The sequence below is a fragment of the Nematolebias whitei genome, chromosome 11 (assembly GCF_014905685.2).
Source record: "Nematolebias whitei isolate Nwh7 chromosome 11, NemWhi1, whole genome shotgun sequence".
Classification (NCBI taxonomy): Eukaryota; Metazoa; Chordata; class Actinopteri; order Cyprinodontiformes; family Rivulidae; genus Nematolebias; species Nematolebias whitei.
This window is the reverse complement of record NC_056508.1, coordinates 15,984,106-16,005,958: the sequence shown is the minus strand read 5'-3', so window position 1 is coordinate 16,005,958 and position 21,853 is coordinate 15,984,106. Positions and strand designations below refer to the sequence as shown.

At 45.8% G+C, this 21,853-nt stretch overlaps 2 protein-coding genes and 1 non-coding gene across 3 annotated transcripts; 1 reads left to right on the top strand and 2 right to left on the bottom strand.

Annotated features, from left to right (window-relative positions):
- Nucleotides 1-1,038: 1,038 nt before the first annotated feature.
- ppdpfa (pancreatic progenitor cell differentiation and proliferation factor a) lies at nucleotides 1,039-3,179 on the bottom strand. Its single transcript, XM_037683925.1, has 5 exons — nucleotides 3,101-3,179; nucleotides 2,192-2,285; nucleotides 1,900-1,977; nucleotides 1,694-1,787; nucleotides 1,039-1,614 (listed from the first exon to the last, which is right to left on the bottom strand). The coding sequence occupies exons 2-5, from the start codon at nucleotides 2,244-2,246 to the stop codon at nucleotides 1,482-1,484; spliced, it is 360 nt and encodes a 119-aa protein (XP_037539853.1). The 5' UTR covers nucleotides 2,247-2,285; nucleotides 3,101-3,179; the 3' UTR covers nucleotides 1,039-1,481.
- Nucleotides 3,180-3,707: 528 nt separating this feature from the next.
- Nucleotides 3,708-3,779, top strand: trnae-cuc. Its single transcript has one exon. It is a non-coding gene; the product is annotated as a tRNA-Glu (tRNA).
- A 2,153-nt stretch (nucleotides 3,780-5,932) lies between these two features.
- On the bottom strand, nucleotides 5,933-15,702 carry LOC119416739 (tumor protein D54). Its single transcript, XM_037683924.1, has 9 exons — nucleotides 15,590-15,702; nucleotides 14,772-14,872; nucleotides 14,534-14,682; nucleotides 12,809-12,856; nucleotides 12,394-12,495; nucleotides 11,769-11,795; nucleotides 6,289-6,324; nucleotides 6,171-6,219; nucleotides 5,933-6,095 (listed from the first exon to the last, which is right to left on the bottom strand). Exons 1-9 carry the CDS (start codon nucleotides 15,636-15,638, stop codon nucleotides 6,027-6,029), a joined length of 630 nt encoding a protein of 209 aa, XP_037539852.1. The 5' UTR covers nucleotides 15,639-15,702; the 3' UTR covers nucleotides 5,933-6,026.
- Nucleotides 15,703-21,853: the final 6,151 nt, after the last annotated feature.

Here is a 21,853-nt window from a genome sequence, read left to right as displayed (position 1 = left end):
GCAGAGTTGAAGAAGAAGCCACTGCTCTCCAACAAGAATATTGCTACTCGTCTGCAGTTTGATAAAGATCACGTGGACAAGCCAGAAGATTGTTGGAAGAATGTTTTGTGGATGGATGAAACCAAAGTAGAACTTTTTTTGATTTAAATGAAAAGTGTTATGTTTGGAGAAAGGAAAACTCTGCATTCCTGCAGAAGAACTTTATCCCATCCGTGAAACATGGTGGTGGTAGTATCATGGTTTTGACCTGTTTTGCTGCATCTGAGCCAGGGCGGCTTGTCATCATTGATGGAACAATGAATTGTGAATTATATCAGAATTCTAAAGGAAAATGTCAGAACATGTGTCCATGAACTGAACCTCAAGAGAAGGTGGGTCATGCAGCGACACAATGACCCTAAACACACGAGTGGTTCTACCAAAGAATGGTTCAAGAAGAATAAAGATCATGTTTTGGAATGTCCAAGTCAAAGTCCTGACCTTAATCTAATCCAGATGTTGTGGAAGGACCTGGAGCAGCAGTTAATGTGAGGAAACCACCAACATCCAGAGTTGAAGATGTTCTGTACGGAGGAATGGACTAAAGTTCCTCCAAGTAACTGGGTTTTCTTTATCTACTTTTAGGACTTGTGTGAAAATCTGAGGATGCTTTAGGTCATATTATGCAAAAACATAGAAAATTATAAAGAGTTCTCCAATTTTACAGCACCACTGTAGATGCGGTGGCCATCGAGTTGAATGCATCCAACAGTAAAGTGGTGGAACCGGTAAATGAGCAGCAAACATGTCCTGCGCGCTCCAGTCTCTACACCTGTCCAGACCTTTCCTCTCTAACGGCGTCTTCAGAAGCAGGTGACCCACATTCACAACAGGACAATTACTGACCTGAATTAATCTCTTCTAATCAGATCAACGGTAAACAGATTAAGTTAGTCTGCAGCTTTGATGGGTTATTTTTATACCCCGGATGTTTGTCAGAAACTCATCATGTAAGAGTTTTGCTGTTTAACAGATGTAAGGAAACACAAACAAAAGTAATGACTACAACTATTTTATTGTTATTAATAAATGATAAGTCATTACAAGAAATACATGAAATACTTTTTTTTTTTACATACTTGAGGTTTTTTTTAGTTTTGGTCGTAATAAAAATATAATATATACAGGCAAACAGACAAGCAAACTACATTTACTAAAGGAGACAAAACACCATCATCATTACCGCCATCATCTACATCTCCACTGCTGGACTATGAGAAAGATGGCAAGATGAGGGTGAGGACACTGTGGGGGACAGGTCCCAGGAGGACGTTGGTGGGGGATATGTCCCAGGAGGACGTTGGTGGGGGATATGTCCTAGGAGGATGTTGGTGGGGGGACATGTCCTAGGAGGATGTTGTTTGGGTAGCGGGAACAGGTCCAAGGAGTTTTTGGTGGTGTGGGGGGACAGGTCCTAGGAGGACACTGTGGGGGGACAGGTCCTAGGAGGACGTCGGTGGAGGGGATGCGGGTTCTAATTTCCCATTTTCGTTGCTTTCACTGGGTTGTCTACTCAAACCCATTTCCTTGGCGATGCAAGTCACTTGACCATCGGTCACCGTGTAGGTTCTGTTCCTGCAACACAAACAAAGCATCAGTACCGTCGACCCAAACGCTCTGAAGGAACTTCAGAAGGCGATGTTCTGATACTCACTTCTGATTGTCAGATCCATTTTGTATGCCGAGCTGGTTCTGCTTTGCAAAGAAAAACGAAGTCCACCAGTGTCCAGAGTCTTGCCTTGGAAGAGCTGCGTGCAAAAAAAATGTATTAACATTTGATTGTTTTGATGGTGATGTTTGTGTCATGTATGATTATTATATTATTTAAGATGTTTAAAATGAGTCTGTCTCTTCTCTTACCTGGATGGTGTGGAATGACCTCCCCACTGTACTCAGCACTGCCACAAGAGCTGCTGCTGGAGTTAGACCCGAGGCGTCCTAAAAAACACATTTACATTTGATTTTAGTAGAAAAACCCAAAACAAATGATCCTGTTCTCTTCAATATATAAAGACATTATCCTGTTTTCTTCAATATATAAAGATGTTATCCTGTTTTCTTCAGTATATAAAGATGTCATCCTGTTTTCTTCAGTATACTGTATAAAGACATTATCCTGTTTTCTTCAGTATAAACAGCGAGGCAGACTTACTTCTGTAGTAGTCGTGTGTGGCGATGAGAGAACCGCTTGATGGAATCGCTGCCATTTTCTCCAAACTGACTGCTCGCTGATAGAAAATGGTGAGCTGAAGAGGAGAACAGACAAATCAGGCTGGGAAGCAAACTTTACCTTCTAAACAATCTATTCATTCTATAAGCGATACGTTATTTACATTCTATAAATGATATGTTGATATAAATGTATAACTCATGTGGTGAGTTGAACTGCTCACAGCCGACAAAACAACCGTTTACGGTAATTAGATTAATATACAATCTATAACTTATACGTTCTATACCTTCTACCCATTCTATGCATTCTATACATTTTATACGTTCTATCAACGATACACTCTATACATTCTATACCTTCTGTACTTTCTATAAATGATATGCTCTGTAAGTTCTACGTTGTATAATTTGATTTCCCACCTGAGTTCTAATGAAACTGCGTATGGTTTTAATTTTGGGTAGTTGCCTTGTAGGCCACCTGTGCAGCCATGAAATATAATCCGTTCATGCAGACCAGCAGCAGCCGCCCTGCTCTGGTTCCAGGACTCAGATTACCAGAATGTGATCCAGAATGTGTGCACGTGCTGCAAGCTGGTCTGCACGAGCTGGCTGAGAACCTGGGCTATTTAAAACAAGGACCTTTTTATCATGATTATGTTCCTGCAACATGTATAAGTTTACAAAGACAAAACACGTTGAAGGACGTTAAGAGGATGAAGAAGGAACCGGCTGAAGGCTGCAAGGATTAACTCTGAACAGCTGAAGGCTTTGGAGATAAACACAGAAGCCTCTGTGTCCACAGAGGTCAGGGACTCCATGCTAAAGCTACCTCTGCACTTACAAAACCTACAAAAACATGAAATCATCACAAATGATAAAGTTCTCTTACCTTTCAGAGTAGGAGCTGGTGGTCTGCACTTCTTGTGAAGGTAGAGGGTCTGGATGAGGACTAACTCTGAGTAGAAGGTCTGGATGAGGACTAACTCTGAGTAGAAGGTCTGGATGAGGACTAACTCTGAGTAGAAGGTCTGGATGAGGACTAACTCTGCTCCATGTGTGTACAACACCCGGTCTGGACCCTGCCTGTCTCTACTCAGCTGTGGTCAAGCCTACTGCGCTGTGAGCAGCTTTTATAGAAGCTGCGCGTGCTGCATAAACTCGTGGGCGGGGCCTGAGTGACAGACAGTTTGGGGACGAGCGGAACGTGCGGCCCCGTCACGTCACCAGAAGAAAGAAGGATAGAAAGGTTTAATTTAATGCGCTGTGTCAGCTGTTAAGCACAAGACGGGCAGAACCAGAACTTTAAACCCACAACCATCAATAAAGATGGACTGTAGGTTCTGTTCGTGTTTATAAAGTTTATTATTTCACTTTCAACAACCATCAAAACTGAAATCATTCAAAACATTGTAAATGAGTCCTCGAGGTTTAAAGCACAAAACATGACTTCGTATTATGAGTTATTTATTGGTAGTCGGCGACAGTTTGTTTACACATCCCTGGTGGTCTAGTGGTTAGGATTCGGCGCTCTCACCGCCGCGGCCCGGGTTCGATTCCCGGTCAGGGAACTTGTTTTTTCATTCAAAAGAAATCCCTCTTTTGATTTCTAACGTCCGCTTACATTGTTTATGCATACCAATTAGTAATTAATATTCAGACTCGAGGTATATGAATATTTATTTCTGTTGGGGTCATTGTGACAATGTGCTGCCACCTACAGACACAAGTCCAGCTCTTACAAGACAGTGGTGAGACCAGCGTGTGGTCTGGAGACAGAGACATGGATAAAAACACAGGAGACAGAACTGAAAGTAGCAGAAATGAAGATGTTCAGTGTTGTGTATGACACACTCGGTAAAATAAAATCATATTCAAGCAGATAACTGGAAGTACCTCATGGCTCCTTTACTATTTCCTCATCGGACTTCTTCTACTGAACACACCAACAATTCCGGTCCCCATCTCTTGTACAGAGCAAGAGCGCCTCTTGGTGGCTATTTCTTATTATTCTTTATCTTCAACTTAAATACAAATAATCACCACACAGGAGAACAATCAAAACAGTCTCAAAACCCTTTAAACTACATGTTCATTAATTTCTGTGTCTGGAACACCACATCTGAAGAAGGCCAAGCTGATGGTGCAGTTCTACACGGCCATCATGGAGTCCATCCTCAGCTCCTCCATCACGGTGTGGTACTCCGGGGCCACTGCCAGGGACAGACTCAGACTGCAGCGCGTTGTGGACTCAGCTGAGAAGGTGATCGGCTGCAGCCTTCCATCCCTCCACGACCTGTACGTCTCCAGGACTGTGAGGCGAGCAGGTCGGATCACAGCTGACCCTGCTCACCCTGCACACGGACTGTTCGAACCACTCCCCTCAGGCAGGAGGCTTCGGTCCATTCGGACCAGAACCTCCCGCCATAAGAACAGTTTCTTCCCCACCGTTGTTGGACTCCTGAACACTCATAATGCTACCTCATAATTTCTGCTTTGGTCACATTACATCTGTATTATAACTGAATACTCCATCTGTACTGTTCTCTAAGCTTTTTTATTGTTCTCTATTGTATGGGTGTACATATGGTTATGTTATGTTTTTAATTTTACTTTATTTGTGGGTGTACACAGGTCTTATGTCTTATGTAATGTTCTCATTTTTACTTAATTTTTACTTTATTTTACTTTATTACTATTCGCACCTTATGTCGAAGCAAATTCCTAGTTTGTGAACCTCGTTCATTGACATGGCAATAATAAACTGATTCTGATCTCCTTAGGAGTGACAAGGATGGATAAGATTAGGAATGAGATCATCAGAGGTACAGCACATGTTGAAAAACTGGGAGATAAAGTTACAGAGGCCAGACTGAAATGGTTTGGACATGTCCAGAGGAGGGACAGTGGTTTGGACATGTCCAGAGGAGGGACAGTGGGTATATTGGTAGAAGGATGTTAGAAATGCAGCTGCCAGGAAAAAGACAAAGAGGAGATACATGGATGCAGTTAGAGAGGACATGGAGGTAGTTGGAGAGAGGATGCAGAGGACAGAGTGAGGACAGAGGACACAGAAACTCACTGTGGAGACCCCTTAAGAGGGAATAGCCGAATAAGAAGTATAACACTTCTTTTCATAAAAACAACAAACTGCACACATTCTAATGCATTTTATTGAAAATGTTGACTGTACAAAAATGTTGCAGTAAGTCCTGATGCTGCTCAATAATCCAGGTAGATAAATCTAACAACGTTAAGTCATGTCCTCTGGATGGATTCTTCTTGTTGAAACATTTCGTCTTTTATCCAAAAGACTTTGTCAGTCTGAGGAATCACTCAGCCCCCTGTGAATAGCAAGCAGCCATCAGGGCACTAACGATCAGTCTTTAGGCTGATGGTCCTCCTTTAACATGTGAACAGCTAGTTGGATGTCAACAACAAACTTGACCCACTATGAAAAGGTACTATTTATGAGACGGAGTTTGTTGCAGCTCCTCAGACTGACAAAGTCTTTTGGATTAAAGATGAACTGTTTCGACAAGAATCCGTCCAGAGGACCTGACTCTACTTTGTTAGACTTTGCAGTACATGTATCTAATTTTAGAAAATGGATTTACAGCCCAGGTTTGTTAAAATACAAGAGTTTGTGAACTTATCAGTATGGTATACAATTTACCTTCACAACAATCTGAAAATTATTTAAACGAAAGGTTTTATTTCTCACGCAGTATTGACAGAAACACGAGTGGACAATGTCCATCAGACAAAGGAGTCAAATATCATTACTTCATAATGGACTGTAGAAGGTTAGAATGTCTTCATCTCATGTGTCTTCTCTCAAAGCCTGAGGTGTCTCCATTACTGGACAGACTTCCAGTCACCTTATCCTTCAAAGCACATGCAGGCCATCAATATTCAAACAACATGTTGTTTTTCTCTGCAAGCGTTCCTGACAAACTCACCTTCACATTTCCCACAATTTCTTCCATAGACCTGAACGTAGAGGAATGTCTGGAGAGACGAGAGGACCAATTAAAACAGAAAAACAGCCATCTTTACCACTAATTATTTATATTTTACCTCATGGTTGGCACACTTATACTGTGATTCAGAGTGCTGGGTGAGAAACAAAAAGAAATTAATAATTAATACATCTCTGAGATAAGCTTTTACTAATGTTCATGGCTGAACAGTTCAAAGTTACGTTCGGCTGTATGAAAATTATTTATTGAGAGGATCTGTGCGTGTTTCTGTGGTTTTTGTGTCATCTGTCCTGCTCTCCTCAGTATTTCTCCCTCTTGTAATCAGCTCCTACCTCTGCCACCTGTTGTCCTTCCCCAGGTATTTGTCATTGTCTGTTTGGATTTAAGTCTACAGCATATTGTCCTACCAGGCTTTTGATTCTGTCTCCCTCCATGTCACCTTGTTCTTTGCTCCCTCTGAGAGTACTGCTGCCTCGTTAGCTTATTATTTTGTTAATAAATATTTTTATTATTTTACCCTGCGAGTTCCCTGTGCCTGCTTGCACCATTGAGTTCACATACATCAACAGAATCATAAGAGAATATGCGGACCAAAAAGAGAACCCAGCAAGCTGCCCGTTCCTTGCGGGGCTCACCCTGGAGGATGAACAGCAGCTCCACAAGATAACATGAAAGTTTATTGAAACAGTGTCCACCTCCAGAGACCTGACGGCAAGATTGGTCGTCACGGAAGATTTTTTTTTGGCCACTTCCGTTGGCTGCCTGGACTGATTGATTCCCTGGGGATGCAGGAGCTACATGATGAGGTGCTGGAGAAGCAACGGGGACTGCACGTTTTTATCTAGTCACCCCTAGACTCCAGCCAACCCAGACCATCATCAAAGGGACTGGCTCCCCCTGTGGATCCACCTTCCATTCCATCTGGCTGTCATAAGAAGGGCAGACAGAGAACCCAGTTCCAGTCTGCTGAACTTCAGCCCATCTTCTGTGCTGCCAGCGTGTCCTGTTCCCATGCCAGCGTGTCCTGCACCACCTCCAGAGAGTCCAACTCAGCCAACGAAGCAGCACATCCTTCTCAGCAGACAAACCCATCTGCTTGTTACATTTCTGTGAGGGTCCTAGAGGATGCCTCACATTCTTCCTCCGATAGGGGTCAGAACCCGAGAGGACCCAAGAACCAAAGAACCAGAACCAAGTGACCAGAGAGGGTCACTTTCCTGCTTGCTCTCAATGAGAACGGATGCTTTCCCTCCTGCTCCTGCCCTCCTTCCTGCTTTGCTCTTTGTCTTGCGATTCCTATCAGAGCCTCTCACTACATATCCTCCGAACTGTAAACTATGGATATGGTCAGTTGGTCTCTCAACGCAAGTAATAAAATTTTCTCAACAAGAAGACTGGGTGAAGGAGAGCCCTCATGCCCTGAAGGGACACTCAAAGCTGGATATACTATGAATTCCTGGGGACAGTGGAAGATGGTGTCTCTTTGTGTGTTCCATTGAGGATGTTGAGGACGCATATATAACTGGATTTATGATAACAGGATTTTTGCTTTTTGAAGTTGGCGTTTACCTGGTTTATCAACAAATGCAGAAAATGTCAGCAGCCATTCTGGCCTTGGTAAAGCTGCCCGACTTGTATGAAGAAATGTACCAAGTGGTAAGCTCTCAGACTCAGACGCTGTATGAACTGAGCCATAAGCTGGACACGATTTCTGAGAATTGCAGGCCACTTGCAGCTCCTGGGACTCATTGGTGGCAAGGAATTGACCTTGGAGAAGGCTATAAGCTTGGTTCAGTGGTGTGACCACAAAATTTGGCTGTTTGGAATCACCAGTGAGACATACCAGCAGAACTTTGAAGGCAGATACGGAAATCAATAGCGTCTGCCTGACCCAAAATAACTGTGTTATCTGAATTTGGCTCCCGCACTCAGCCTTGATTTGGCCAGCTATCTCAAACTTCTCCTGGTTGTTTACATGAATGAGAAGCTCTGCTCCCCCCCATCCCTCCCCTCCCGAGGACATCTGTAGATCTGTGTCAGAGTTGAGCAGGCTGATATACACTATGTTATCTTTTATCAGGACCGTGGAACTTTCTGGCAGTCCACGGACAACTCACTGCCCTCATCAGCCTCCTCATGCATAAATGTATTATGAGGTCATTATATTGCTGTTTATGCATGAGGTCTTTTTTATCAACTCTTACACTGTGCCCCGGCCAGGACACGGTGTGGGATACAATTTTTTTTACCTCCCCTCTCCTTGTGTTTTGTCTTTTCCTTATTTTTGTCTGTGTAAAACAGGTCTCACTTGTAAATGAGTCTCTGAGGATCAATGTGATCAATCTGTATAAATAAAGGTTGAATGAAAAAAGGCGTCTCTCACTCTTCCGAGAAGGTCTAGGAGGATGCTTCTCACTCTCCCTCTTCATCACCTGTGGTCCCCAAGTCTTCTGTGGTTCCCAAGTCTCCTGTTCTCGAGTCTCCTTTGGGTCCTGAGTCTCCAGAGATTCCCATGTCTCCAGAGGGTCCAACTTCTTCAAAGGTTACCACATCTACAGAGGTTCCCACTTCTTCAGAGGTTCCCACGTCTAAAGAGGATTCAACACCTCCTGAGCACTCCACACTTCCTGAGAGTTCCATGTATCCTGAAACTTCCACGCCTCCTGCAGTCCCTGAGGCAGCTATGCCCACTGCAGTCCCTGAGGTAGCCACTCCTGCTGCAGTCCCTGAGGTAACTGTGTCCACTGTAGTTCCTGAGGTAACTACACCCACTGCAGTACCTGAGGTAGCTATGCCAGCTGCAACCTCCCTAGTCTCGATACCAATTGCAGCCTCCTTGGTCTCTATGCCAGTTGCAGCCTTCCTGGTCTCTATGCCAGCTGTAACCTCTCTGGTCTCTATGTCAGCTGCAGACTCGCCGGTCTCTACGCGCGCTATAGATTCTCTGGCCTCTTTGCTTGCTATAGATCCCCTGAACCCTTCACTTGCTGCAGATCCCCTGGTCCCTTCACCTGCTGCAGATCCCCTGGTCCCTTGGCCTGCTACAGAGCTGCTGGTCCCTTCGCCTACTGCTGAGCTGCTAATCTCTTTGCCTATTGCAGAGCTGCTGGTTCTACCTGCAGCTCTTCTGGGTTCATCAACAGCCACAGTTCCCTTGTCAGACTCGCCAGCTGCAGCTCTCTCACCAGACTTATCGCCGCCACCGGTCCTCATTCCTGGTTCAACATCTGTGGCTCTCCTTCCTGCTGCAGCTCTCTTTCCTGGTTCACTGCATGCAGCTCTCTTCATAGGTTTACTGGCAGCCACAGCCTTTCCAGTGGTCTCTTCACCGTCATCAACCGCCTCTCCACTGGTCTTTTCCCCTGCTGTTGTGGCCTCTCCAGTGGTCTCTTCGTCTGCTGTCACAGCATCTCCAGTGGTCTCTTAGTCTGCCACCACTAGGGCTTTAACAGACTACTCGAGTAATCTACACATCGATTCCTAGGACACCTATCGAGGTTTTTAATTTCACGTCGAGTATTTGCGGTGACGTCATTACACCGCCGTTACGTCATTACGTCACGTGTCACATGATCCGCACGGGGTGCGGGTTACAAAATGGATTCCTCCAAGCAGACGGATGGAGCAGAGCAGGCCCAGTCTTGACAAACAGGTAGAAATGCATCAATAGTCTGGAAATATTTCACTAAAGATGAATCTTCTGGTTCAACTACCATAAGGAAACAGCAAATGAAACAACTTCCTGACTGTTTGGAGCTCGTTTCAAACCGGCGTTGCACCATATTTTGTGACCACCGTATATTGTGACCGTAGGGGGCCGTGTTGCATGCACTGTTGCAGGTCACAGGATATGGTGTAACATCGGGTCCAGTCGACCGAACCAGAACCAGCTTCCTCTGACCTTGTTTCACAAACAAAAAGCAAAAAATATTAATCTCTAAACCTATATATAAAAAAAAACACATTAATCTCTAAAACTAAACTTAATACGCACCACAGCTGGCTGTGGTGCGGGGTGGTCGACCCCCCCACTGTTTTTAGTTTCATTTTTGACTTGCTGCTCGTTTCTTCACTTTTGCAGCTTAATATTAATAACTAATAGTTTAGTTTTTCCTGTGACTTATTTGCTGTATGATAAATAGTAGAAGCATAATATACGCTCCCAATGTTTTGTTGGTCTTTTTTTGTAAATAATGACCTTTTTTGCAGTTTTATTTATTTATTTTTGTATCTTTAAATCCTATGATGTCATTAAGTACTCAAGTTCTACTCGAGTTTTATTATGTTAATGTCGAGTTTTAAAATTATGTAGTCGTTCAACCCCTAGCCACCACAGCATCTCCAATGTTCTCTGCACTTCCCGTCGCCCTGAGTCAGAGAGGGTCTGGGCAGACACAGCTCCTGCTCAGTGATGGACGGTCTCCGGGTCGTCCGACTGAACTCCTTGTGTTTGCTTTTTGTGTTAGCTTATTGTGTACATGTTTCCCAGGCTTTATCCTGTTGGTTTTTGTTTTATTTTCCTTCGTGTTTTCCTTTTTGCCCTCTGTCATATCGGTTCCCCCCTCCTCCAACCTGAGTTGTTTGATGTGGTTTTGGGACGTCAAGGGACGTCCTTAGAGGTGGGGTACTGAGAGGATCTGTGTTTCTGTGATTCTTGTGTTATCTGTCCTGCTCTCCTCAGTGTTTCTCCTTCTTGTAATCAGCTCCTGCCTCTGCCACCTGTTGTCCTTCCCCAGGTGTTTGTCATTGTCTGTTCATTGGCATTTGTATTTAAGTCTGCGTGTCTATGTTCCCTGTGTCCGCACATTGTCCTACAAAGCTTTTGAGTCTGTCTCCCTCCGTGTCTCCTCGCTCACCACTCCCTCTTTGAGTATTGCTGCCTCGTCAGCTTATTATTATGTTAATAAATATTTTATTATTTTATCCTGCAAGTTCCCTGTGTCTGCCTGCACCATTGGATTCACACACACCAATAGAATCATAACATTTATATCTTATGTTATGACAGGGGTGTCAAACTCACTTACAAAAGGGGGCCAAAATTAAAACCTTTTTCAAACTAAGGGCCAATTTCAGAAACTACCTTGACTCTAATCAGATCCCCAGCATCTTTTCTTGGTCACAAGTTCCTCAGTAATAGTTTGGTTGATCTCATTTTATGTTCTCTGTTGTGCTTTCCACATCACAATCAAAGATTACTGAAAAAATGAAAGAGATCGAAGTATTTGAGGTTTCACATATCATATTGTGGGCCAGATAAGATGTCAACGAGGGCCACATTTGGCCCCCGGGCCTTGAGTTTGACACGTATTGTTATGATGAGTTATGTTGTTTCACGTTACGTTACAATTGCTTATGAGTTAAAATGTAAATCAAAACTTGTGTTCTGAAAAGCCAATAAAGTAAAAACAAATCATGCCTTAGCCTGCTACTGTGAACTTGTTTTAAATGTAACTCTTCTTAGATTATTTGTTATCATGTTTACAGCTGTAAAAACAGACAAATACATCTTAGTTTGTATTTTTGACTATTTTTTGTGTTTGTTGTTGTGGGTTTGTTTTACTTCGGTAATCTTACCGTGTTGGGCTTGGGAGAGGCAGGGCTCTGTGAGTTGGCAGCATGAAGAAAAACAAGACAGATGCATAAACAACGTCACGCTGCCTCACAACAACAAGCTGAAGGCCGCTGACGCAGGATTTTTGTTTGTGACGGCTTAAAGACGGACAGTGAGGCTCCAACTCAACTGAAGGAGATTATATCTCTACGGTTACTGTATATACTCATTATCTCATGTAACTCCTGTACAATCTGACCAGTCTAATAATCCTAAATAAACTACAATGTTAACAAAAAACACATCTAAAATAATAACGCCAATGTCATGAACTGATCATTTATGACACAGGAGAAAATATATACTGCTTAAAATAAGTTTTTGAGTGAAGTAGGTTCAAAAATTTAATTGTTAGTAGCTACATTATTTGTCACCAGAAAAATTTATTAATAACATAAAAAGACGAACTGTTGGTTTAGGTTCATTAAAGAGCACAAGAGATCTTCTTCATCCTTTAAGGGACTTTAATTTTCCTGTTTGTTGACATCATTATCACCACTTAATTTTACGTGTAAATTATTTGTTTTTATGATATGAATATAAAAAGAGTGCATCTGGAGGGTGAAGTTGAGGCAGCTGTGGGTTTACCTCATCTGAGCCAGTCTACGGGTGAGGACCTCCCCCACACTGGACAACGCAGAGGACGTCACCTGGCCTGCATGAGAAAGACCGTCCCGCGTTCTCGCATATCTGCAGAGAAAAACATATTATCTGATATCTGACCAACGAGCAGAGCCAGGGTTGCATAACATGCGAGTGCATACAGAAGACATATGTTCAAGCTAACAGCAGGCTCATAGACGTCAGTGTCCACTGTCCATATGCTGCAGAAGACAAAGCCTTCAGGCTGCTCGTAGTGCAGCCTGTGAACATCACCGCTCCTCGTGCTGCTATTAACAGCACACCAATCCTGCTTGACCCGAACAATCCCATCACCGGCTTCTTACGAGGGAAGCTTGTTTAATGACTGTTCAGGGCAAAACATTGAGGAAAAAAGACTCACGCGCTGGAGTGGCTGATGTCCTCCAGTGTGGCAGAGGCTGTCAGATATCTGAAACAACAAAACATGCAGTTTTAAGATCAGAGTGGACTTCAGAGGGTGACTGAGGACATTTCCAGTGTTGATGTGGTTATGTGAGACAATGCATGCCAAATGTTCATAACAGTAACTTATAAATTTACAGTTTGATGTATTCAGCAGAGCCCCATGTTCCTGGAAGTCTGAGTGCACTTACTTCCCCTCTTTAATGGTGGAGACCTGACCAATGGGAAGAGCTACAGGCCCATCTCCAAGCTGTCTGCACTGGCCAAGGTTCTGGAGTCAGTGAACAACTGGAAGACTTTAACATTGTAATAGTATTTTAACTGACTTACAGTCTGGTTTTAGAGCAAGGCATGAATAAAAAGCAACACTGTGCAGCTTTCTCTTTTTTGATTTATCAAAAGCCTTTCATACAGCTGACCATGAACTTTTGTTGGAACGGCTCTTTGACATTGGACTATCTCAGCAGGCGGTAAAATGATTAATGAACTACTTGTCTAACAGGTCAGTGTGTGCAGGTGGAAGGTCTTTCTTTCACTTGTCTTCAAACATATGATGGTGTTCCACAAGGCTCTATCCTAGGTCCTCTTCTTTTTAGAATCTATATTAACAATTCAGATATGTATGCTCACGTGCTGTTTCATTTTTATGTTGATAATGCTGTCTTATATTGTGCTGCCAACACAGTACAAAGTGATTTGAAAAGCAGCTTTTAATGTGGTTCAGTCCAACCTGGGTGACCTAAAACTTGTTATGAATGCTGACAAATCAAAAGTAATGCTTCTTCCTAATACTAAGACTTTATCTAAACCACAGTTGTTACCACCCATTATAACTTTTTGAGGCTCTTAGATCAAAGTACTGTCTAAGTATAAATACTCTGGTTTTATTATTGATGAATCTCTGGCTCTTTGATCCCCACATTCAACAGCTGGTAAAAAAGTTGAAGTTAAAGTTGGGTTTTTATTTCAAAATTAGATGTGTCTATTGTTTGAGGCTAGAACATGTCTTGTCGCTGCCACTTTTGTTCCTATCAGACTATGGAGACATGATTTATGCGCACGCATCTTCTCACTGGCTGCATACGTTGGACTCTGTAGATCATGAATTCCTACGTGTTTTCTCTGGTTCTGGATCCTTCACCCACCACTGTCTTCTGTAGACCTGCCTTATCCACCTGCAGGTTCTATCCCTGGCATAGCCTTATTTACTAAAGCCACCTTGAGTTTACTTCCCCCTTACCTCCTGTCCTGTGTTAGGAAATGTTCAGGAGGTTATCTTCTGTGCTTGAATAAGTTAATTTTATTAATCATAGCTAAGGTTCGTACTGATCACAGCAAAAAGTCCTTCCAGTTTGCTGCTCCCTCAGACTGGAGTCAACAGCTTTAGGGCTTGAAGCTGAAGGACTTGGTCTCATTTAATGTTTTTAAGGCCATTCTTAATCAGTTTCTCAATGAGGCTTTTGTTTGTAAATGTTTTAATTGATATCAAATTCTATTTTTAGTCCCATTTTAATTTTTATGGGTGTTTTTTTTTATCTTTCATTTACCACTGTGTATTTTAATCTTGTTTTTATATCTGTGGTTGTATGATTTGTGCTGCCACCGTTCTTGGCCAGGTCTCTCTTGATAATGAGACTTTTAATGTCATTGGTTGAATAAATGGTTTGTAATAATAAAACCTTACGGGGTTGAGGTCTGGACTTCCTGCCAGCCTTTGTACAGGTTCTGTTTGACGTTACTGAGAGGGCTCAGGCCCAGCTGCCTCCTGATGTCTGCTGCATACTTTTCTTTGGCCAGAAGAACCTGCCTCAGGGTCTGAATCTCATCTTCTGTCTGTTGGAATTGAAAGGACAGACATGACACCATTGTCTTAGCTGCCTTTGAGGAACAAAGTGCCGAAAGCCCCAGAAGAGACACAGTACCTTTGCAAGTTCAAAACGCAGATTGTCCAAATCACTCTCCGCTGAATTCATGTGTGAACATCCATTTCCTGTGGAGAAGTTCACTGAAGTCTCACCAAAACCTTAAAGACAGACACCAGAAAACAGGTCGCAAATCAAGATTAAGACAAGAGAATAACTAGAAAGCGTGAGCTTATCTGTAATTAGATTACACTCCATCAGTGTGTGAGAATAACAGCAAAACTCTATTTTTAAAGAAGATCGGATGAAGAACCGTCCCACTGACTAGTACCAGTAAAGTATCAGCTGTGACGTTGTAGAAGAGTCGTTGATTATCTTTTATTATCATTCAAAGTATCATAAAAGTCTGAAAGTTTTAATGCCAACAGCTTTTTACTGGAACTTTAGCAGGATTTATACTTTGATCTAAAAAGTACGTTTAAAATATATACTCATTTATGCTTACAAAAAAAAAGTATTTTGAGATGTTATTATTTATAAATCTTTTAAAATGATTACTTTAGGTAGGAGTTCCTGCTACTTATAATCACTAAACATCGTGACTAATAAGTGGCGTGATTTAAAACCTTTAGTCGTTTTATAATTAACAAATAAGTGTATTATTGCTGTTTTTTGTCTAATAAAGGGTAAAATCGTGTCGGAGCTGTCCTCGGTGCTGACAGCTCCTCGGAGCTAACGGCTAACCAGCTAGCGGCTAACCTGTTGCGCGCGCAGCTAACGTCAGCTACACTCAGCTAGCAGAAAGTCAGCATCAAACCCGAGAAGAGCCCAAACTGCATTTATTAAACCCACGGTGCGGCTCAGACAGCGGGTCTTACCTGGCCGGCTCATGGTCCTTTGCACCTGGCTGTGATGTGTCGAGTCCATGAGTCAGCAGGAGCGGAAGGAGGCAGATCACTGAGGATATTCTTGGGTTTACTCCTCCACACACTAACAGGATAATCTCAGAGAACTGAGGAGGAAACAAAGATGTGACACATGCTCATCCACATGCTGTGAAGAAAGTTACAGGCAGCGACACAAAACGCTTTAAAGTAGAGGCGATTCTAGATTCTGACCTTTGGGGGTGCTCAGCCGCCAGTGCTGTGACTCTTGGCTTGAACAACCAGAGCCCCATAAAGAGAGAGTCCCGACACTCCCATAGACTCCCATAGAAAGAATGGAATGCGGAAGTCACGTGGGTCACGCAGCGGTAAATAGTTCCAAACAGCAGCGGTTCAGCATTGAACGTAGTTCATTCTCCGTGTTTTCTCCAGTAAGTTGATGAAAATACGACACTTTTTTTTGCCATTGTGAAGCGTTATCTGACTGTTCTGTACCACAATTTATCAACATTAATACTTCATGTCTCCAGTTTTAGTTAATGAAACATGTTAAATTACTAGTTGTGTTCTATGTCATATAGGCTTCGCCCTTTAAGGCTGTCGCTGATGGGTTTATCCTGTTATGCGCAAGCATCATACTGAAAAAATTAGTCCACGCCCACCTGCTGTGTGGGCCCCACCCGATCCGTATAAATTACATTAAGAGCGGGTAATCTGCTCCCATTTTTCTTCAGCAAGCTAATATAAAAAACAACTGACCTTTCAACGAGATGTCCAGCTCCAGCACCATCCGCTTGTGTCCCTCCTGCAAGACCGGTTACTTGCTCAGCTTCGACCGGCATGACACCTGCGAAGGATGCCTGGGTCCCCGCCACGTCGCCCGCGCTTCCTCCTGCCGCCTCTGTGACGAGCTTCCACCGGAGGAAAGGCAGAGGAGAGCAGCCTTGTTTAAGGCTACCATCGAGGACTGCCTGTCCGTGGCGGGAGACTGCTCGCTGGACGACGCCATGGATTTCTTCAACGCCGGCTCTCGGAGTGAATCGGATGATTCCTCTGGGACCGGTGACGTTAGCAGCAGCCCCGACGCTCGTTCCCTCCCGGGGAGCGCAGTGCTGGAAAGAGGGAGGCCGAGCGGATGCTCGACTCCCCCGAGGTTTCCCGCCTCAACGGCCACACCGCTCCCTGCCGTCGGCGCACTCCTCTCGGAGCTGCCCGCCATTATCCGGGAAGCTGCTAACGTAAAGGGGCTCTCCGTCCCCTCACCACCCCCCCCCCCACCCCCCCCCGCTCAGATCGGATGATCTTGCGGGAAGGTTTGGCTCCACGCCGGCTAACCGTCTTGATCCCATCTGGCCTCGTTTTCCAGCGGTGACATCGTACTGGAACGAGGCCGCAGCCGGTCCTGGTAGGTTAAGGGCACCCGTCTCCATTTACGCTCCCATCACCAGAGTGGAGGAGTTCACCGAATGGGGCTATCCCTCGGTACCCCCCCTTGAGCCAAGCCTCACGGAAGCCTTCGGAGCGAAGCTGTCCAGGTTGGAGCAGCGTCCCGTCCCTCCAGGGAAACACGACCAGGCGGTGACCGCGCTCTCCAATCGAGCCCACCAGTGTGCTTTTCAGGTGGCCGCAGCTAGCAACAACGTGGCGCTGCTAGCATTTAGCATGTCGAAGAGACTGGAGGCCGCAGACCTGCCGGAGGAGACAAAGAGCTCCCTGTGTAAGTCGGCAGATGCCATCCTCAACATGTGCGCCGCTTCCACGGTTTGCCTGTCGAGGATTGCAGCGTGGATGATGGTAATCCAACGTTCCACCTGGCTTCGTCACTCTCCCTCGCTGCCGGAAAAGTTGCACAAGGACTTGATGGAGGGCCCCATCACGTCGGACGCGCTGTTCGGAAGCAGCTTAAAAACCATGCTGGCGAATTCGAAGCAGTCGGAGATGTCAGAAGCTGTGCGCCATCTCATCAAGCCGCGCGGCTCATCCCGTCCCCCGGCCCGCTGGAGAGATCGTCGCGAGCAGAGGCAGAAACATCGGCGCTCCACGGCCGCAGCAGCTTCGTCTCGCTCAGCTCCACCACCAGCCCCGCCCATCAGAGACCACCCCCCCCCCCTCTTTCCGGCAACCTGCACTTCAGCGTTTCCCCAGAGATCGCCTGCAGACGGCGCTCGGGGCAAACAAATCGCAGGGCTCACGGGGGAGAAGATTTAAAAAATGACGGTCTGCGGAGGATGTGTGTATAAATGACACAGAAGTTGAAATAAATGATTTTTCAATGACCGAAGTGCCTGTTTTTAGCCAGTCTGTAAGCTCGGATGAGCTCACAGCCGCTACACACACATCCTCCACACATAAAGAGCCGGTGTCCTTAAATAAAGGTTTTTTAAACCCACCGCCGCTCCAACACATGACGAGACGCTCACTCGACACTACGGTAAGCGAAATAACTCGTTATAAATCAGACCCGCACGATCACCACCCAAGTGGTGTTAAACGCGCACCCGAGCGAGGCAAGCAGCCTCCATCCAAACGGCGCTGTGTTGATGATGCACGCACAGCTGCCCGGCGCTCACCGGCTCACATCGGTATAAATGTGGGACCGCAGGCCGGGTCCGGTGGAGGTCCCTGCTCTCAGCGAAAACAACACACGCCTCACCTGAGCAAACGTGAGCGGCCGTCATCCACCGCGTCTCAGCGATCAGCAGCTCACAGCAGCATAAGCGTGAGACAGCTGAACGAACCCGGCGACGAGCCCCGCCCCCAGCGAGAGCGGCGCGCGTCCCTCCAGAGAAAACGTGCGCTCCCGCGAGGCTCACAACCTTCACTCCGACAGCACGGCGTTGATGAAGTCACGCCCTCCGCCTCTCAACGTTCGCACAGCGACGTTAAACGTGCAGCCTCACGACATCATCAGCTGGCACACGCTTCGCCTCGGCACACACCGCCCCGCCCGGACATGAAGGTTGGTCCGCGATCCAGACACAGCGCACGGGCGCGTGCAGAACAGCCCTTTCGAGGAAGCCTCGCCTTGGGTCACGCGGAAAACATTTCCGCGACGCATGATGGCGGTCGAGGCGGAGGATTGGATGACATCCGTTCAAAACACGGCGCATCACTTAAATGCACGTCCACTCCACGAACGTTACACAGAGTGGCTAAAAACCTGCTCGCCGGACAGATGGATGGACAGAGTGTTATGCAAGGGTTACACGCTGCAATTTGCAACCCGACCCCCTCCGTTCGGAGGAGTTATGGAGACGGTCCTGTCATCACCAGACCAAATCTCAGCCTTAAATGCAGAAGTTCAGGAGCTTCTGATAAAAGGCGTAATCTCCAGAGTTCCCAACGGAGAGGAAAACACAGGGTTTTACTCACGCTACTTCCTGGTCCCCAAAAGGACCGGAGGGATGAGACCGATTCTGGATCTGTCAGCTTTCAACAAAGCGATCATGGACAGACCGTTTCACATGTTGACAAACAGACAGCTGTTGGACAACATCCAGAGAAACGACTGGTTTGTTTCCATCGATCTAAAAGATGCTTATTTTCACATACCGATCATCCCAAAACACAGGAAATTTCTGCGTTTCGCCTTTCAGGGGATGAAGTATCAGTACAACAGGCTGCCTTTCGGGTATTCCCTCGCGCCTCGTACGTTCTCAAAATGTGTGGAGACAGCCCTGCATCCACTGCACAGAGCAGGGATGAGAGTTTTGTTTTACCTGGACGACCTGCTGCTCCTGTCACACTCCAGACAGGAGGCGCTGATGCAGGCTCAGGTGTTGGCATCACACCTGTTAAACCTGGGCTTCGCCATAAATTGGAAGAAAAGCTCGATTTTCCCGGCCCAGACAATTGTTTATCTGGGAGTGGAATTAAATTCAATTACCATGAAGGCTCGCTTATCACAAACGAGAATCGACACTTTTAAAAGTCAACTCCGCCACGTAAGACCTGGCAAAGTGATAACAGCTGTCTCCGTCATGAAGCTGTTGGGAATGATGTCATCAGCTCACACAGTGGTTCCGCTGGGTTTGTTACACATGAGACGCCTCCAGAGGTGGTTTGCGCGTCTGCGTGTGGATCCAGTAAAACACAAAAGACGGATGATCACTGTCCCTCCCTCCGTGAGAGCAGACCTCCGACACTGGGGAAACATCCTGGTTCTGTCAGAGGGAGTTCCCGTCAGCAGTCCCACGTCACACGTGTCAGTCTTCACGGACGCGTCGCTGTCAAGTTGGGGGGGACATGCCTATCTCAAGCAGTAGGGGCGCTGTGGCCCCACCACACATCAGCCCACATCAATGTTTTGGAGTGTCGCACAGTGCTGAATGTGATTCATCACTTTGCTCCCGTGCTACAGAATCAACACGTGTTGATTCACACAGACAACATGGTGACTGCTGCGTACATAAACCGCCAGGGGGGTGTGCGTTCAGCCCAGATGTTACACATTGCGTGAAAGCTACTGTGTTGGGCTCACCAAAACCTGCTCTCCATCAGAGCGGTTTACATACCCGGTGTTCTGAACAGAGGGGCAGATGTGATGTCCAGGGGCGGGCCACGTCACGCGGACTGGACCCTCCATCCAGACCTGATGTTTCAGACGTGGCAGAAGTTTGGCAAAGCAGCTGTGGACCTGTTTGCGACGCGAGAGAACGCTCAGTGTCAATTATGGTTTTCCCTGAGCCCGCGAGACGATCCACCGCTGGGGGTGGATGCATTTGCTCACAGCCCGTGGCCCAAAACGCTTCTGTACGCGTTTCCCCCACCTCCTCTGATTTTACGGTTCCTGAACCGAGTTCAGGAGGAGGGATTGACAGCTCTCCTGGTAGCTCCCGAGCGCGTGAACACACCATGGTTCCCAGTCCTGCAACGTCTGTTGTCGGGTCGTCCGTGGAAACTGCCGTGGAGGGAGGATGCTCTCCTTCAAGCAGGAGGAGCGATCAGGAGTTACCCAGAAATAGGTCAGCGCCTGTGGGTCTGGCCGCTGAGCGGTCCCGCTTAGAGAGGATGGGTCTCCCTCAGGAGGTAGTGCGCACAATTCAAGATTCACATGCTGCATCTACCACAGCTCTGTACACATCAAAGTGGACAGCTTTTCAGCGCTGGTGTACAGAGAAAGGTTTAGAGGCCACCTCATGTCCATTAGGCGGCGTGTTGTCTTTTCTACAACAGCTGATGGATAGGATGTTGGCATTCAGCACGATTAAAACGTACGCTGCAGCCATCTCTTCCTGCCACGAAGGGTTCGGAGACAGAACAGCTTTTAATCACCTGCTGATGAAGCGGTTTCTAAAAGGTGTACAAAGACGTAGGCCTGTTTCACGCCCACTTGTTCCACAGTGGGATTTAACGCTGGTCCTGCGAGCCCTGATCAAAGCCCCATTTGAGCCTTTGGATCAGGTTTCACCTAAATTCTTGTCTCTTAAAACAGCTCTGCTGCTGGCTTTAACATCCGCTAAGAGGGTGAGTGATTTATCTGCCCTCTCTGCCGCTCCGTTATGTCTCAGAATCCAGGCTGACGGTAGTTCAGCTGATTTAAGACCAAACCCAGTTTTTATGCCTAAAAACATCACGAGCTCTTTTAAATCAAGAGAGATATCGTTGGAGGGATTTTTCCCTCCCCCCCACAGATCAGAAGAAGAAGCATCTTTTCATCTTCTCTGTCCGGTGCGGGCGTTGACGTGTTACATAGCGCGCACAGCTGCAATGCGTCAAACTCAACAATTGTTTGTGCATTATAGAGATGCATCTGCAGGTCGCCCGTTATCCACCCAGCGCTTGTCACACTGGCTGTGTGAGGCCATTTCTGAAGCCTACAAGCATCAGATTTAGAGCCTCCTGTCAACCTCAAAGCACACTCGACCAGGGGTATCGCATCTTCGACTGCCTTGCATAATGGTATGTCAACGCAGGACATTTGCACTGCGGCTGCATGGTCAACACCCTGCTCATTTATTCACTTTTACCTACGTGATGTGACGGCTCGTTCCATGACACATTCTGTCCTTAGTGCTCTAACAGAATGAATATTGTTGTTTTTTCATGGAACTCTGTTTTAGCTCACTTCTGTCTGCATGCTTCACAGTGTGAGATGTTGTTATCAGTCACAAGTTGTGTCTGTGATTTTGGTTCTATTGTCACTAATCAGTTCATGACTATTGTTACCAATCAGTTCATTTGATCAATAATCAGTTCATTGATATTAATCTGTTTATACTGTTCAGCCATGAACCAGTTGGTTCATGTCCCCCCCCC

Coding starts and splice junctions, on each gene's coding strand:
- ppdpfa (XM_037683925.1), bottom strand. CDS start 2,246: ATGGCAGCGATTCCATCAAGCGGTTCTCTCATCGCCACACACGACTAC. Junction 1,788..1,899: donor GGTCATTCCACACCATCCAG/GTAAGAGAAGAG, acceptor TTTTGCACGCAG/CTCTTCCAAGGCAAGACTCT. Junction 1,615..1,693: donor AATGGATCTGACAATCAGAA/GTGAGTATCAGA, acceptor TTTGTGTTGCAG/GAACAGAACCTACACGGTGA.
- LOC119416739 (XM_037683924.1), bottom strand. CDS start 15,638: ATGGACTCGACACATCACAGCCAGGTGCAAAGGACCATGAGCCGGCCA. Junction 14,683..14,771: donor TGCGTTTTGAACTTGCAAAG/GTACTGTGTCTC, acceptor CAATTCCAACAG/ACAGAAGATGAGATTCAGAC. Junction 11,796..12,393: donor CGTAGACTGGCTCAGATGAG/GTAAACCCACAG, acceptor GCCAACTCACAG/AGCCCTGCCTCTCCCAAGCC.